A 19,123-nucleotide genomic window follows, 5' to 3' on the forward strand; every position below is an offset into this window, starting at 1 on the left:
ACTATCGGGTAGGTTTAGGGTTGGGTTTGGTGTAGGGCATATTTCCAACACGACAGAGCATTAAGTTTTAGCGACAGTCCCCGGATATTTTGAATTCTGAATCGCCGCAATACGTACCTGAAGAAACGCAATAAAAACACAGCAATACGTACCTATATCAACGTAATAAAACGTGCCAGGGTTGACGTATTGAACCCGTGTTTTAGCGCCACTCAGTGGACATTTCTCTTTGAAACTGCGGCGAAACGCGCAGTAAGGTACGTAAAAACGGTGTTGCAGGAATGTACGCAGAGGTACGTTTTTTTATGAGACTGGGTTGAAAAAAACAGGACGCATCCAAACATTTTCTGTTAAGAAAATGACAAGCACTGCAGACAAAAATTAGGAGACTGCTAGTTTCTCTCTTCTATCTAGAAGGTTTTGAAAGAGGTGTCTTGAGATTCACACCTGGATCTGCAATATGATTTAATTAGATATCGCATGTTTGCGTGCATTAAGTGTGATTGATTTGCATAGGTTTGTGAAGGTGCAAACATTCAGTAATGCTCAAGATGACATGATTTATTAAGAGCTGGAGGGGGGGGTGGGGTATACTTTGTTTTTCTTATTTTTTGAAAAATATTTTCATTTAGTAGGCTACATAAGCTAAATATACTTGTTTACTTAAGTGCAGTTTACCCTGATCATCATATTCAAAATGTGTTCGCTCTAGTGTTGTTTTAGTATCACTGAGATATAGATTATAGTTTTTGTTATTGTTTGTTACTATTATAGTTTTTTTTTTTGTTTATTAGGATTTAGATTTTATTAGATAGCTCTGTATTAGATTTTCTGCTTTCATGTTAATTTTAGTTAAAGTAATTTTGTTGTGTTTTGTCTTTTTTTTAGTTATTGATTGTTTTAAATACGTCTATATATTTTTATTAATATTTATTTATATGTATATTTTTTTTTTAGTACATCGTTAAATTAAATGAAAATGAGAAATGTTGCCTTGGAAACTAGCTGAAATTTTATTTTATATTTTATTTCATTTCATTTAACATTTACTTTATTTCATGTAATGAAAATGTTTTATGTATTTATTTATTTATTTATTTATCTAGTTAGTCTCCTCAGTGTGAAAAGTTCTCAAAATCATACACGTTAGGAAAGGGTTCAAATATTGATATATTAATTTATTTTAGCATTTTTTGAGCCAATCCGAAAACTCCCTGCCCTTTATGTATTTGTTTGATTGGGGTCGGCAGTGTTTGGTCTGTTTTAGTGTTTAGCAAAAATTACTGAGATCGCTTAAAGCACCTTTAATTGCTTTACCTCAATTTTATTTTATATTTTATTTCATTTAATTTAACATTTACTTTATTTCATGTAATGAAAATGTTTTATGTATTTATTTATTTATCTAGTTAGTCTCCTCAGTGTGAAAAGTTCTCAAAATCATACACGTTAGGAAAGGGTTCAAATATTGATATATTAATTTATTTTAGCATTTTTTGAGCCAATCCGAAAACTCCCTGCCCTTTATGTATTTGATGACATGGGGTCGGCAGTGTTTGGTCTGTTTTAGTGTTTAGCAAAAATTACTGAGATCGCTTAAAGCACCTTTAATTGCTTTACCTCCAGAAAATCAGACTTTCTATAGCTCAGTTGGCGTAACACTTTGCAATTTGTTGGCCATTTTCAGTATGTCATCCAGGTTATATCTGCTGAGAGTTAATTACTACCCATGTGCTCTTTTGTCTGCATTTCTCTCTCTGTCACACATGCACGTATAAACACTGAGTAACACATGAAGGGATTGAAAGGGTGATGAATGTGTCAGGGGAAGAGAGAAATGCATGTGACTTAATTAGTGACTAATATGCTTCTATTATGTCTTTTCAAATGCGCTTCCCTGTCTTACTTCCAATTATACTGTCAGCCACTGAGAGTAGGCAGTAGGCAGGTTTCAGCATTATAATGTACAAATTACTCTCTTTAAGTCACCATCAGGTTGTCTAAATAAACACCCAACTGTTTCATCAAAGAGATGAGAAAAGTCGGTTATGAAAAGTGGTAGTTACAGAGGATGTAGTATATTGCAAACTGCATCGTGAAGTCGCAATGTGAAAAATATTCAAATTCAAGTATTAGAAAATCGTTTGGAAGATACAGAGAACATCAGTTATGTGATGCATATGCAATTCAGATTAGTCTGCTCTTTCTCTAAAGACTGCCATAAGCAAATGCAGCAACCAATTGAGTGCATGTTCAGAATCTGTTCAGTGAACACATACTTCACTGATGAAATAACTCCATTATATAATCCTGAGGTTCAATGCGAGGGAAGAGACTACAGCACACGCTGACAGTACATCAAGATGTCTTAAAGGGAGGAAAACCCCTGATTTTAGAGTCAGGCTATGGGTTCGCTGCAGCTGTCTTTGGTGAGCCCTCTGTTGTCATCATTGAAGGCAAATGCCTCTTAGATGGTTGTTTTCGTGGGCAGAGCTGATTCATTTTGTATATCTTCTGATTCATTAATGAGTAGTGCTGCACACTGTCATGGTGAACACTGTATCAGAATTGATGTGAGAGTACGCTGCATTTCTCTGTAAAAAGCAAGGCATCAGGCAGAGGAAAGCACAAACATTTAGTCTACTGCAGAATGGCAGCTTTCTACATCTTGTTTCAGGTCCTCGTTGAGAGTATCTCCACATATGCTTCTCAGAGACTTTGCTAGATTCATAAACCCGTGACTAGGGCTCCATGAATATCATCCTACGCACCTAAACGCACCATTTACAGAGAGAGAAAGAGAGTTATGTTACATAATCTTCATAGTAGATGTTTCAGCTCTATATAAGCATTGTTGCTGCTAATAATACACTTATTACACATGTATAGCATTACTGTCAAAAAATGCAAAAGTGCATGATTATTTCATTATGATTGATTGACAGTGCTCAGTGTTTTGTTACATAATCTTCACAGTAGATGTTTTAGCTCTATATAAGTAATTGTACAGCTTATAACACATTTATAATACACTTAAAACACGTGTATGACATTATTATACTGTTGAAAATGCAAATGTACATTATATTTTATTTATTTTATTTTGAATGACTGGCAGTATTTAGGGACATATAGTTTTGTTACATTCTGCAATCTTCATCACAGATGTTTTATCAAATATAAACAATTTTAGTGCTAATAATACATTTATAACACATGCATTGCTGTCAGAAATCCATGATTTATTCATTATGAATGACAGGCAGTACTTTGTTACATAATCTTCTTCAATATGTATTTCTATTTTACTGCTCATAACACATTTATAATACATTTATAACACATGTATAATGTTATACTGTCAGAAATGCAAAAGTGCACAGAAAGAGAGTTATGTTACACAATCTTCATCGTAGATGTTTTATCGCTATATAAGTACTTTCACAGCTTATAATACATTTATAACATGTGATAAAATACTATGGAAAATGCTAAATAAAATGATTATTTTATTTTGAATGATTGGCATTATTTAGGGACAGAAAGAGTTATGTTACAAGATGTTTTATTGTTATATAAGCAATTTGTGGCTTATAGTACATGTATAACACATGCATAACATTATCATTCGGTCAGAAATTGTTAGTTGATTATTTCATTTGGAATGACTGGCAGTACTCCAGGACATTGAAGTAAGTGATTCATGTGTTCAACAATTAATGTGTGACTCGTTTGCAATGAATAATTCATGTGTAGCCTAAAGAACCTGTGCAAGCCACCTGGTAATAACGTGTCAAAAAATGACATCAGTTAAACTAAATTACCTCTGTTTGAAACAGTGATGAATATGTGCTGATATCTGGCTCTGACTTCTGACTGGCTGTGTGCCTCAGGTAATGCAGTCAGCGAGTTACGTAAACGAGCTCCGGAGAGCGGCCCAGTCAGTATCACAGCACCGCTCACAGAGCCATTAATAGCCAGCAAACCCACATCCCAAGTTAGCCAAGCCTATATCTAAAGATAGCCTTAGCATATCTATAGCCGTGGCCCACATAATTCTTCAGCAGAGTTTGAAATGACTGCAGCAAGCCAGCTGAGCTTCTGGAAGAAGAGAGGAAAAATAATGACCGCTTTTGACAATTCTGCTGCAGTTAGGAGCAGAGGAATGTATGCGGCGGATCACAGGACTCGCCGCCATTGACTGACTCCCATTATACAGCTGTGTTTCTATGCTGCTTCTGATTATCCAGCTGTTGAGAGCCTCATCGCCCCACTCACGGTGTTTGTGAATATGCAGCATGTGCTAAGGTCTGCTTGAAGTGTTATTTCGGAGTCGAGATAAAAAGGAGGGTGTGGTATGCTTAATGAACGCCGGAGCCCGTGCTCCCATGTATGACAGGATAATTAGCTGCTAACGGTCGGGGGGGAGCACTTCAAAGCCACACTTTATACCCCCGGCACGGGATGAGTGACACATCTAACCAATCAGGTCTGCGTGACCCAGATCATTCGTTAGAGCTCGGAGGTCTATCTCACGCAGAACCATGCAAAAAAAAAAAAAACATGAAATCTTACTGCTTGACACAGGATTTGCTTTCTTTCCACGCACATATACTGTACAGTATCGCTGATAACTTACTCCTTTAGCCTCAGACAAGCTCAACAGCATATACAAAAGCAAACTTTAACTGTAAACAAATGGTATCTTTGGCTTAATTTCCTGGGTTTGTAAGAAACTTCCACTTTTATTCTTAGTCACTGAATGCCATCTCAGCAATTTATTGAATGATTATTCTCTTATTAATGATTTTGACTGTAACATTAGGGAATGAAACGATGATCCAGGAAGCGGTTTAGGACTGAAGCTTTCAGTGTGTTGATGGAAGCGATCGACTCCATGTGTTTTGATCATCGTTCTGAATCCCATACAGATGTAGTCTTTGACACAAATGCAATTTTTCTCAGCTTTTGTTCAAAATTTTGCCTTTTTTATTTTTTTAAGAAACTTGCCCACATTGAAGTTCTGATAAAAAAAAAAAAATGCATGAAGCTAAAATAAAATTTTGTTTGTTGGTTAGTTTAAAAGCATGTTGCATGTTCAGATATGCATACATACAACATAGTATTCTGGGGGCAATGAACATTTTGTGAAAATGATTAAAAATTCTCGCGGTGGCTGGCAACTTAAAAAAAAAAAAATGCTGGTTAGGAAAGAGTTAATCTGTGAACAATTTTGAAATAAAATTGTTTATAAGCAATTAAAAAAATATTGGCAGTAATCAGGGACAAGAAAGAGCGTTGTTACATAATATTAAGGGTAAATGTTAATAGAAGATATTTTATCTCTAAACAAGCAATTTTACAAAATCCAATACATTTATAACACATGTATAACATTATTATAGTGTCAAAAATGAAAACTTTGTGAAAGTGATCCAAAATGATGGCGGTGAAAGAGTTAATCTGTGAACAAAAATGCATGATTTAATTATAAATGTCTGTCAGCATTCGGCGACAGAAAGATATTTATGTTATAATACCTTCATAGCAATTTTACTGCTTGTAACACATTTATAATGCTCTAATAAAACATCTATAATTATTATTATTATTATTATTATTATTTCACTTTGAATGACTGGCAGTACCTATATGACCGCACAAGACTCCAGATAACCTGTGGAAGCGATGTGTCCAAGCAAGCGGTTATCATTACCTTGAATTTTCATTCAGAGTATCAGCTGAATATCTGAAGCTATTGCTGTATTTTTTTTTTCTTGAGCAAATTTCATAATGATAAGGAGGACGGAGGACGGAGACTCCGCCAGCCGAAAGTAATAGAAAGTAGGGAGCACGATGACACATCCCGCATGCAGTCCAGAACTAAACCTGAAAATCTCAATCACCACATGAGCGAAATACATTAAGGAAATATTTACCAACGGTTCACTTTGAAATCAGCATGTGACGTTGTTGCAGTAATTGTTTGCAGTTCCTAATCATCACATTCGGCCTCTAACTATGGAGAGGCGGTTTTAATAGCTCTCTGTTACCCTACTGCTCACATTTCAATCAGATTCTTGGGGAAATTCATGCTAGAGGCTGAATATTATATAATGGATCATTCAGAGGCCTGAAAAGTTTCCCTGACAAACTTTTTTTTCCAATAGCTATTTGGAGTTGATGGAAATGATTCCTTTTTTTGGTCTGTACACTGTTACATAAAGTAGCCTGATTGCGCTGGTTGTTTGAGACAGAGACAGCATGAAAACACACTCAAAGTCCTGTTTGGTCTTTTTATCGAAGAGCTTTATAAATGCCCACAATCGTCAATGCACAGGATGTCACGATTCAGCAGAAGTTGTAATAGGACAGCAGTGTTATTGCGGAGGTGAACGCTTCATCATTAAACTTAAAATTTCCGTGGAAAGCATGATACAGTTTTCAGGATGCTTTCAAGAAGAACAGCATTTACAGTTTCCACAAAAATATTGGGCAGCACAACTGTTTTCAACATTGATAATAATCAGAAATGTTTCTTGAGCAGTATATTATACTGATTTCTGAAGATCATGTGACACTGAAGACTGGAGTACTGATGCTGAAAATACAGCTGCGCATCACAGAAATAAATTACAGTTTAAACTGAGGACTGGAGTAATGATGCTGAAAATACAGCTGCGCATCACAGAAATAAATTACAGTTTAACAGATATTCACATAGAAAACAGCTGTTTTAAATAGTAAAAATATTTCACAAAATTACTGTATTTTCTGTATTTCTGATCAAATTGCTACACATGAGAGACTTCTTTCAGAATCATTAAAAAATCGCAATTATTCCAAACTTTTGACCAGTAGTGTATTTATTTTTTAATTTATCTTTTAATTTGAGATATTCACATTTATGTGTATGAAATCAGCAAGGGAGCACTTACTGTATATTGTGCATGGGATTGTACCTCAGTGAAAATGTTCGATACAAATGAAAGTGACCTCAACGCAGGACAGGGTTCAGCTGAAACACATGAAACAGCAGCAGCACGTGTTTTTATGTCTGTACTCCACACGGAGCTGCCTTGCGTTGCCTTTGCATCGCCTTTCCAGTGCGTGTTATTCACGGATCAGTGCCACAGATGACATTTTGCAGGAGGCTTTGGCAAAGAGTCAGCTGTCACTCTCAGGAATGCTAACCTCTCTACGGCCGCCGCTACCTGCTCCGCACTTCCTCACACACACCAACCCACAATTACCCGCTCAAATCACTGCAGAAGGAGCTCTGCTAGCAATCCTGCTCACGCCGCCGTTCACAGACTACCTTACAGCGCTGTCTGAGCAACCGAAGGCGTGTCTGAGAACGGGTCGAGTAAACACACACACAGAACCAGAGATATCCAGAATGACACTGAATGAGGCATTTGAGTTCTAAAATAGAAATAATGTTCCAAGCATCGAAAAAGCTAAATGCTACACTCACTATACGTATGTTATACTGAAGCTGTTATTTCTAGACAAGATATTTAAGCATCACAGGAAGAAGATGCCTGCTTTTCTGAATATCAGCAGGTGATCACAGCCGTGTTGATATATAAGAAACTTCTACTTTTTCTGTTGACCACAGCGGTCACTAAATCTCATCTCAACAGTCTATTAAGTGGTTATGCTGTAATTAATGGTTTTTATATGAACATCAACATTTGCGACCAGTTCTGTGAACAGCTGTAAAAAAATCTGTGAACAGTTTTGAGATAAAGTCCATCCTTATTTACTTATTTACCTACCTACCATTGGACAATGTATGTATATATATACATGATTTTCAGTTTTGTGCAATCACAACTATTTATTATTATTATTATTACTATTTTAATATAATCTGAATATTATATTGGATGATGCATCATGTTATCCTCATCTCAATATATGCTGCAATTTAGCAGTAAATGCACAGTTTATAAAAGACAGAAAGTCTTATTCATTCGTTCATTCATTCATTTATTTTAATGTAATCTGACTATTTATTCACTCATACACTTATTTATCTAACACTCATACTCAGTCTACACCTCAAATGTGCACATAATACCTGAATTACTGGAATAGTAGTGTTTTTAATCGAATCAGGTATGTTTGGAGCAAATCATTTGAATGAATGATTCAGTAGAGTCACTTGTCGCCACCTACTGGTCTAATGAAGAGTTACTGAAAAATGACCACTAATGCAGAGTCTATTTTCATTAACGGAGAACAAAGTTATTGTTATATTGTATCTAAAATTTAACTTATAAACTTGTTTTTTTTCACACATTTTCAGAAAGCAGCTTTGAAAGGCCAGTTTGGTGTCGTGCTACCAGAAATAATCGTTCTCACTCTCCACGTGTTGGCCACAATGTGCTGTTTTCCTCGAGCTGCTGGTGGTGTATAATTTAGCTCCAGTGAGACGAGCGTCAGCTGAAAGCACCGGAGTGGGAAGAGGAATATTTTCTGAGTTGAATAATCCAGCTGCAATCTCTGCCATTATGAGGGCCGAGGCTGACAAAAGGATGTGATTTTTACCCTATAGACTGTAATTACTATTGCAGGTTCTCATTGTGCTCCTTCCAGTTAAAACGCAATGTGTCCCAACGCTAATGACTTCTTCCTGATGTGTTCATTCATCCTTTACACTTAGGCAATCTGTTTACCCAATAATTTACTCCATAGCCCACTCACTCTCTCGGCATCTCGGAGAAAAGATGCAGGGATTACGGTTCATTATAGCTGCGTCGAGCCCATCTGTGACCTAGAAAGGTTGCACAGACCCTTTAAGCTTGCGCTGCTATCTAGTTAAATGGCTTCAGGAGCCATTGTGGGGTGAGGGCATCGCCTAAACGAGCTAATTTGAATGATTTTGTGTGTATGCGTGTGTGCGTGCGTGCGTGCGTGTGTGTGCTTGCAAAAAGTAAAATGACTTAAGATATTAAGTCTTGTTTTCTGAAAAATGGATCAAAATTTTGTTCATTTTTGCTTGAAACAAGGCGAAATATACACCAATGGGGTAAGAAAAATAATCTTGACTCAAAGGGAAAACAAGATTATTTCTCTTGCCCCATTGGCAGACATTTTTTTAGTTCTTTTAAGGAAAAACGAACACAATTTTGATATATTTTTCAGAAAACAAGACTTAATATCATTTTACATATGATATCATTTTATATCATTTTACATATCATTTAAAGTAATTTTACTTTTTGCAAGCACATAGATCTAGATTAAAGAATGTTTAGATATTTGTGCTGGAAAACGAAGGCTGCATTTATTTGATACAGTAAAAATTTGAAATATTATTACAATTTAAAAGAATGTTTTCTATGTGAATGTATTGTAAAATGTAATTGATTGCTGTGATCAAAGCTGAATTTTCAGCATCATTACTCTTATTATCAATGTTGAAAACAGTTGTAGTTTTATAAAAACGACGTTATATACATTAAATTGCATGGTTTGTAGTTCTGATATTTGACTGGACAACGATAGACAGGCTAGGTCAACTGATGATGATGGAACATCATTAATAACCTGTCACTCAATAAAACCTAATTGCCCTTTGTTTTTTCTAACCTAATTTAGCTTTCGATTAGCTTAATGCATTTGACATCTCTTACTAAAGAGGTTTTGTGAGGGGTTTCATTCATCCAGGACATCATATTAATGTTAATGTGGGTGGCAAAACATCTTCAAACAGTGTGAGGTACAGTAGCTCAAGTCTCAACAAATTAATTCTATCTGACATGAATAGCATGCACTGAATGAATGAAGTCAAGCAGTCGCATCCCAGAAGCGCCGGAGCAAACGCAACAACCGGCGTTCGCAGACCATGCTTAAATATAGTATCAGCCGTTCAGTCAGTGATTACAGATAGAGATGAGAAAAAGTGTCTCAGGCAAGTCATCTGTTAAATCAGCGAGCGGATCACGGAAACACAGGCCCTCCTCTGGCTTTGGCTGCGGTGTAATCAGGGATTTAGAGCTCCTAATTGCTCCTTTGGAGTCATTGTGTTGGATAAATGAATTAGATTTTTAATCCTTCATGCCAGCAGGGCATATTCATCTGATCCTTCTGTGTTTAAGCTACAAAGTGACAGGAAAAACAAGTCTGAAGAACATTTAGAAACATTAGTCCTTATTTCCTTATTATTCCTTGAATCAACAATGAACTGATTTCTGAAACTGAGTAATACTGTTGTTTTTTTAGAGCTGCTTCACAATAGAATTGACTTCTGTTTGCATCATTGAATCTTTTTTTTTGTTTGTTTTTTTATTACCGTGAAGCTGCTTTGAAACAATCTGTATTGTATAAAGCACTATAGAAATAAAGGTGACTTGAGTTTTTCTCAAAGCCACAAAAATGCATTTATTTAGATCTCAACAAGACCGAAGGCTGGGGGGGAAACAACACTGGTCCCATATTACTGGGAAAGAAATGTACACTTTATTTGGATAGTTGGCACTTTTTATTTTCCTTTAAATTGTTGTTATTGGACATGTATTGCACATCCTCATTAACCCTGTGTTTATATAACAGTTTTATATTTATCTTTGCCATCATCTAATATTCACTTTAAGTTAATATTATATCATTTCATAATATTATAATCTTTAGGAAATTTCAAAACTAATATCTATTTTTCATACTGGGCATCTCTAAATACTGTTATGATGAGTAAACTCACTTGTAATTTTATTTGTGTGGTCTATTTAGACTTTGTTAGACAAAACAGTGCAGTGTTTTAATATCAGTTTTAATACCATTTATCATCCATAACATAAAAATAATTATCGCCTTGCCTGTATTGGTCAGGATTTTATCTTAGGCCTTATAAATAGATACAATTTCCTTGAAGGTTTTTTAAACACCATTTTGGCTTTGCTATTACATTTTTTAATTAGTCCAGCAGTGTGGATTTTTAAAGGAAAAAATATTCAGTGTTAGACACTCAATTAAGGTAATAAATAAATACATTATATATATATATATATATATTCATGGATAGTAATTATGCTGGTTAACACAGGTTCAGAAGTCATGTAGCATGCTGTCTTGTCTTATTGTTTTATTAAAGAGCATAAAGTTCTTGAAACTTCTAGAATCACATATAATGCATTCATATAGTGCTTTCACAATACACAATGCAAAGCAGCTTTACAAGAAATCATGATGTTGATGATCTTAATATCTTCATGCTTTATAGTCACATTTAGTAGATTACAGCTGATCTGTTTTGTGAAGATGCAAGCAATCAAGCAGTTGACATTTACTATATAGTATACATCACTTTATACGAGTATGCTTTATATACACAGATCAAAATGATTCTGTGGTGGGGTAAATACTATGGAAAAACAAATGTAATTTCTACATTAGTATATTCTACATTTATAGTATGGCTATAAATGTAACGCATTATGATATTCAAACTACATTAGACACATTTAACATTGAATAAAGCACATAATCAGTACCTGAGATTATCATTGTCATGGTTTTTATGTTGTTGTTCCAGCCGCGACGTCGCAGACATGGAAACCGTTTCTAAAATAGAAACTTCTCGTGTCGCCGTCACGGCTGGTTAGGACAAAAACCCTGATTAACATGGAAAAGAGACCTTTTATCGTCGGATGTGCTGTATATATACAACTTTTAATTTCTCGCTGAGTGGGTCATAAAAGCCCACGCTGGGAATGGCAAAACACTTTTGTAGTTAATTAATTTCACATATTGACACTCGCTTCAAATATCATGTTGGACAACCTTCAAGTCAAAAGGTTCTAAACTCAATTCCATTTTTGTTGAAACAGTTTAATAAAATGAGTTATGATCCTAGGATCATTTCAGCGCCCTGCTTGGTTGACCAAAGTAAAATTAAACTGACCCTCAAGGTGATGCTAATGCATCTTTGATGATCGAGGAACGCAAACTGATTATTTCATCACTCTCTCTCTCTGTCACGCAGGTTGTGGGTCAGATCGACAAACTCACATCAGATTTCGACTTCGACCTGGAGCCCGACGACTGGACGGTGGCGACGGCGAGCAGCACATCGAGCAGCGAGCGTGGCTTGGGTGAGGCTTTCAGACTGGACTTCCTCAGCCAGGACATGCTCTCCGACGGCTGGGACTTCTGCAACTTCCTAGAAGCCTCCAACCGGAAAGCACAGCGAGAGGAGACAGACGAGGGCCAGGGGAGGCCGTCATCATCCACCGCCAGCGTCTACTCGCAGATGAACGGGGGCCTCCCCGTCCCCAACGGGCCCCTAATCATCACCCCGGACTCCTCCAGCGAAGAGGCATCCAGCTCCACGCACAGCCAGAAAACCTCCCGCACATCCGGCACCAGAGAACGCGTCCGCTTCAGCGACAAGATCCTCTACCATGCCTTGTGCTGCGACGACGACGAAGACGAGGAGGAGGACGATAAAGGGGACTGTGGGACCCCGGACACAGACAGCGAGCCCAGTCCCCTGGCCTGTTCGCCGGTACCGTCCTCCTCTGAACACCCGCCGGGCCTCTACAACTGCAGGGAGACGGCGTCTGCGGGTCCCTCGCCCATGAAGGCACCGGTGGTGGGCTCGCACACGCTACCCAGGAAAGGTCTTCTCAACCCGGGCTGCCGGAAAAAACTGCTACGGAACAGCAGCACACAGACGGTTTCGGATAAGAGCACTCAGACTGTACTGCCCTACGTACCCGCCAAACAGAAAAACAAGGACCTCTGAGAGAACAGGCGACTTTACATATACAAAACACCTACGGACTGAGACAGGATTACGAAGAACTGTATACTATTTAATATTAAATACATAGCTAATAGATTAAAAACAACAACAACAACAAATGAATTACTAAATAAATTATATATGGGAAAATTTCAAGACTTGCTCAAGTCATTTTATGACTATTGCACATATTCAAAATCCCTTCATACATTATGAGAGCTTGGTTTCCTTTGAACATTATTCCGTTTAGGATTTATTGAGGTCGAGGTCTTTAAAGTGTTCATGTGACATCTGCTGAAGTTAGGAAAGTCTCAAACGCTGTTTTGACCACAAGACCAACACTACTGATGTTTTATGTTTCTTAAAGAAGTCTCTTCTGCTCACCAAGGCTGCGTTAATTTGCTCAAAAATACAGTACAAACATGTAAAAAAATAAAATGATGTAAAATATTATTAACATTTAAAATAACTGTTTTCTACTGAAATATATTTTAAAATGTAATTTATTCCTTTGAAGCAAAGTAGATTTTTTTTTTTCTATATTTTTGTTGAAACGATGATACACTACCATTCAAAAGTCTGGGGTAAATAAATAAATATATAAATAAATAAATAAACTTTTTTTTATTCATCAAAGAATCCTAAAATTAAAAATAAATAAAAAAATATATCGTGGTTTCCACAAAAATATGAAGCAGCCAGTACTATCTTAGTATCATTGAGATACTATAATATTTAGAATTATTTTTTTTCTGTTCTGCTCATTTTAATTTTAAAGTTTTAGTAATTCAGTTTTTTTTGTTTGTTTTTTTGTCTTTTTATTACTTCATTAGGTTTACACACACACACACACACACACACACATATATATACATCAAGTTAAACTTGTATTAGAGGAAATACAATGTTATAATTTATGTATGTATTTATTTATTTAGTTATTTATTTATTTCAGTTAATATTTATTTTATTTCAAGTAATGAAAATGTTGTTATGGTTTATTTTTAGTTTTTAATAATCAGAAATGTTTCTTGAGCAGCAAATCAGCATATTAGAATGATTTCTGAAGATCGTGTGACACTGAAGACTGGAGTAATGATGCTGAAAATACAGCTGCGCATCACAGAAATAAATTACAGTTTAACAGATATTCACATAGAAAACAGCTGATTTAAATTGTAATAATATTCAAAATTTTTACTGTATTTGTCATCAAATACATGAAGCCCTGGTGAGCAGAAGAAGCTTCTTTCAAACGCATTACACAATCTTAGTCTCTACATGCAGTAGTCAGATAAATCTGCTTTGATTTTTCCGAGTATTTGAGGATTGCACCCTCAGTTCAGAGTCTTTGGTTGGGTGGGATGAGGGAAGGGATAAAAAAAGACGTATTTTGAAGTGCCTGCTTTCCTCTCTGACATTTACACTGCTTCTCTTGCCTCTCTCCTCTCGACGGGGAGGTCGAGGTCGTTGGGGGGGACGACTTGAATCTCGGTGCACAAAGCCGAGATGTGAAAGGTTATGTCTCCCTATTCTTGGGCCCAGTGGGGATTGTGAACTCAATAGTGCTGTGTTTTATTCAAAGGGAGGTTGCTAATAGCACAGCGGATCGATCCTCGGCGAGGGGCTTCCGTGCTGAGTCTTCGTCTCACGCCTTCGAGGGTCTTTAACAAAAACCTGCCTCTCTGCTAGATATCGTGTTATTTACTCCACAGCACAGAAACAATCCTGTGAGTGGGAGGAACACAGACAAGAGAGCGAAATTATACATTAGAGAAAACGGAAAGGCGAATGAAGGGCAAAGTAGCCCAGCAAAATGAGTGTTTGAAGACAGATTGTTCTTAATTACCCCCTCGGCGTAATCATTAACTCAGATTCCTCTCCCGCGGGAGCCGAGACGGTCAGACCCATAGATCCTGAATGACCGGCTCGCTCCACAAACCTCCATCTAATGGGCTTCCAAACACACTGCTTCCACGTTCAAGACGAGACGTTTATCTTGTGAAATCTGCTGGTGGGTCATTAGGTCAGATTGTGGATTAGAGTCAAGCGCGCTGATTGCTGACGGTCGGTGTAAACTCAAGAGGATGCATTATAGGCTGTTATGCTGAAATGTCAGCCGGTGTCACCGATAGAGAGGCAGATGAAGATCTCTGCCGACACTACAGCAAACCAGAGGTTATTAAGAGACCTGCTGTTCCACAGTTTGCAATAATGCATGTCTAAAACTCACAATCTCACAGGAATTCCCCAGCAATATATATATATGCACTACTGCTTAAAAGTTGGGTCTGTAAGTTTTTTTTTTTTTTTTTAAGAAATTAATATTTTTGTTAGCGAGATTGCATTAAATTGATCAAAAGTGACAGTAAAAGACATGTGTTATGTTATGTCCATTTCAAATAAATTCTATTCTTTTGAACTTTCTATTCAGCAAAGAATCCTGAAAAATTAAATGCATCACAGTTTCCATGAAAATATGAAGCAGCACAACTGTTTTCAACAGTGATAATAATCAGAAATGTTTCTTGAGCAGCAAATCAGCATATTAGAATGATTTCTGAAGATCATGTGACACTGAAGACTGGAGTAATGATGCTGAAAATGCAGCTTTGATCACAGAAATAAATTACAGTTTAACAGATATTCACATAGAAAACAGCTGTTTGAAATTGTAATATTATTTCACATTTTTTAAATTTTTACTGTATTTTTGATCAAATAAATGCAGCCTTGGTGAGCAGAAGAGACTTCAAAAACATTACAAAATTTTGATCTGTAGCTTACATGTGTTAAATTTGTATTAACTAAGGGGTTTTGGTGGATTTGGACTATGCCACACATTATTATGAAAGAATCAGCATAGTTTATTGGATTGCAGTCGAGACAATGAAGACAATCATCCAGCAATGGCAGTGTCAGCAAATCGACTGCGCCCATGCTGGCAAATTGAGCCCGACATGTTGCTCACATTTCCATTAATCTCGTGTGTTTAATGTTGGCGGTATATATATTTATTTATTTTTATTTTTATTTTTTTTAATTGAGCAGCTTATTTAACCTATTTAAAGAAAGTTTGCATATATGTGTATCATATTTGCTCCATCAGGCTTTTATGGCTCATATAGTGAGAATATGATGGAAAAACAGCTCAATTTTTATCAGACTCAAACTGAGCAAAAATATGCAATTTGCTGCAGATGCTGATATTTATATGATGAAATTCTGATGCTTGTAATCTAAATCAATGAGATCTTTCTAACAGTGCAGCAGATGCTGACATAAAATGATCTAAATATCAGCGGTCGCTCTATATCTCCAGTAATCTGTGTCAGTAAAATGAGATTGAAATGATCCAAACATATAATGCAGTGATTGAGAGCTGAAGAAATAAAGGCTCCTCAGAAGATGTGAGATGTTCTGGAGGCTTGTGAAGATCATTCCTCCGCTGAGGAACAGTGAAAGTAAAGCTTCTGGAAACAAACGCTCCTCAAAAGATCCTGAGGATCAGATTTGAGACTCTAAAACATGATTGATGGAGAATCAAGTAAAGCTGAGCTGCTTCAGTCCAGTAAGTGTTCATCTGGAGATATTACTGCAGTTATTCTGACCTTTACTTGATTCACAGAAATAAATTACAGTTTAACAGATATTCACATAGAAAACAGCTGTTTGAAATTGTAATATTATTTCACATTTTTTAAATTTTTACTGTATTTTTGATCAAATAAATGCAGCCTTGGTGAGCAGAAGAGACTTCAAAAACATTACAAAATTTTGATCTGTAGCTTACATGTGTTAAATTTGTATTAACTAAGGGGTTTTGGTGGATTTGGACTATGCCACACATTATTATGAAAGAATCAGCATAGTTTATTGGATTGCAGTCGAGACAATGAAGACAATCATCCAGCAATGGCAGTGTCAGCAAATCGACTGCGCCCATGCTGGCAAATTGAGCCCGACATGTTGCTCACATTTCCATTAATCTCGTGTGTTTAATGTTGGCGGGGCTTTGTGGTGAAGGATGCATTGAATAACAATCAAAGGATCACACCCCGCTGCTCCAGCTGCCATTTCTTTCGGTTAGATTGAAGACCAACAGGTCATCAGACGCATTAGCATAAACAAGCAAAGCAGCGGCTGCAAGAAAAGCCATCTATCACCAGAAAAACAGACCAAGAGCAGCACCTTCAGTCAGTATGGGCTAAACACACTGAGTGAAGCTTCTTGTGTTTTACTAACATGCCTATAAGTGATCAGATCGTCATCGACAGCTTTGTCTTTAAATGAACGGATGAGTTTGAGTTCAAACGGGTTGTATGAAATATGGCAGTGTGTATCTTTTATCAAGGATCAATTATTGCGTGTGTAAAAATGTGACCAGTTTATACTAGATCTTCTCCAGTCAGCCATACAGCGCCGGTCTGCCCACCAACAAACAAGTGCGGGGGATTATTTAGCCAATTAAAGAGGATCATGAAGTGGATCTGCTGATACAGTCCTATTGGAGACTGCAGTCCAAGAGACGGGAACTAATAAGCCTTCAGTCTGAGACGGTGGCAAACATTTTTAACTACGAGCAGACAGCATCTCACATCGCCTCCAGGCCATCGTTACTTTGTACCTGAACAGAACAGCGACGTTTCATTACTGTTAAGACTTTTGTCAAGTGTTTATTTCAGGGGAAAAACCTCAGGCCCTCAGTCCAGCTGACATCCACATGAGCTCTGGATCTGGACGCAGGTTTGTCACAGCTAAACATTATGACTCCTTTACTGGATTTTAGAAAGAGTGATGGATAATTTAGCATGCTTTCTGTCATTTGGACAGGTTAAAAAATAAGTTATCTGGTCTCTTGCATCCCCCACTCAACCCTGAAAATCCTGAAATAACACATATGAAATAATAGCATATGTATATATATATACTGCAAAAACACCTTTTTGGAGCCTTTATTTTTAAGAGTGTGATGTAAATCAGTGAGATCTTTATAACAGCGCAGCAGATTCTGACACAAAATGTGAAGATGTGAGATGTTCTGGAGGCTTGTGAAGATCATTCCTCCGCTGAGGAACAGTGAAAGTAAAGCTTCTGGAAACAAACGCTCCTCAAAAGATCCTGAGGATCAGATTTGAGACTCTAAAACATGATTGATGGAGAATCAAGTAAAGCTGAGCTGCTTCAGTCCAGTAAGTGTTCATCTGGAGATATTACTGCAGTTATTCTGACGCTTACTTGATCAAAAGATTTCGATAAACTGGATAAATACTGGATATCGACTGGATAAAAAAACTCTAAACTATCAATCAGACGACAGAAGGCTTGCAGGAGTTTGTGTGTGAAGCAGGTTTAACAGCAAAGTTTTAATCATACTGATAATTTAAAGACCTTAGAAATGTGCATATCAAGGCTGTATAGGGTTAAGAAACAGTAAAGGATGCTTAAATGGATTTGAAGTAAAGAAAAAGAGAAAGATGAGTCAAGAACTGGCGAGAGAAAGCAGAGATTGCAGATGTTATCCAGTTGGAAAGTTACCAAACTACATTGTCTGCTCTTTTTCATAAGAATAAACCGAAAAGGCAGAGAATCCTCAATACAGCACTATTTTTTTATGATATAAAGTGTTATACAATATTTTAATGACGCACGGCAGTAAATTTACACCTCGACAAAGTAAACGATAATGACTTGCAGCTCAACCTCTGTACTGCTTGTGTAGTTTTATGTGGACACCATAAATGTGGTTTTAGCGATCTGATGACGAAGTGTCTGATTGTGAGCCGATCGCTGAACGTGCATAATCCTTATCTTCACCCATCATCTTGTTACAGCAAATCACTCCACACTTTTGTGCCCATTCTTATGCTTTTTTTCCTGAAACACAAGCCGTATCACAAACCCACAGCAATCAGGGCACACCGCGCTGTAGTAAAGGGATGCCAGCTGTGTGTTCAGGGTCCACGAGGAAGAGCTGGATACAGTCGCACTGATTACTGAGGACTGGCTCACTCGAGGAAGCTACTCAGACTTGATTTGTTTCATCTCTGTCATTTACTTCATGCCGCAACCTGAACAAACTCTTTCTCTTCCCTCAACCTCTCTAATATTTTCTCTCTCCACAGAGGCTGGTGTGATTTTTTATTCATGTGTGATTTGTGTCTGTTTGATGTTCCACTGAAGTCCACACTCTAAAAAATGCTGGGTTGTTTCAACCCAACTTTGGGTCAAATATGGACTAACCCAACCGTTGGGTTAAATTTCTTTTTTAATCAAAAAATAGTTCTATAGCACTATAGTTCATTTATGTAAGTGAGGAGAGCAAAATAAAGTAAACTGTGACATATTATAACCAAAAAATCGTCATAC

At 36.9% G+C, this 19,123-nt stretch overlaps 1 protein-coding gene across 3 annotated transcripts in view; it reads left to right on the forward strand.

The window, feature by feature from the left end:
* The window catches only part of LOC107722291 (UPF0583 protein C15orf59 homolog), a 66,766-nt gene extending 53,895 nt beyond the window's left edge, over positions 1 to 12,871 (forward strand). For all 3 annotated transcript variants that reach the window (XM_016530584.1, XM_016530585.1, XM_016530586.1), the window contains one exon: positions 11,993 to 12,871. In XM_016530584.1, the coding sequence (XP_016386070.1) occupies positions 11,993 to 12,754 (762 nt within the window). In that variant the 3' untranslated portion in view covers positions 12,755 to 12,871. The remainder of the gene's footprint in view (positions 1 to 11,992) is intronic.
* Positions 12,872 to 19,123: the final 6,252 nt, after the last annotated feature.

Source organism: Sinocyclocheilus rhinocerous, unplaced genomic scaffold (assembly GCF_001515625.1).
Source record: "Sinocyclocheilus rhinocerous isolate Xijiao unplaced genomic scaffold, SAMN03320098_v1.1 scaffold904, whole genome shotgun sequence".
In the NCBI taxonomy this organism is placed as follows: domain Eukaryota; kingdom Metazoa; phylum Chordata; class Actinopteri; order Cypriniformes; family Cyprinidae; genus Sinocyclocheilus; species Sinocyclocheilus rhinocerous.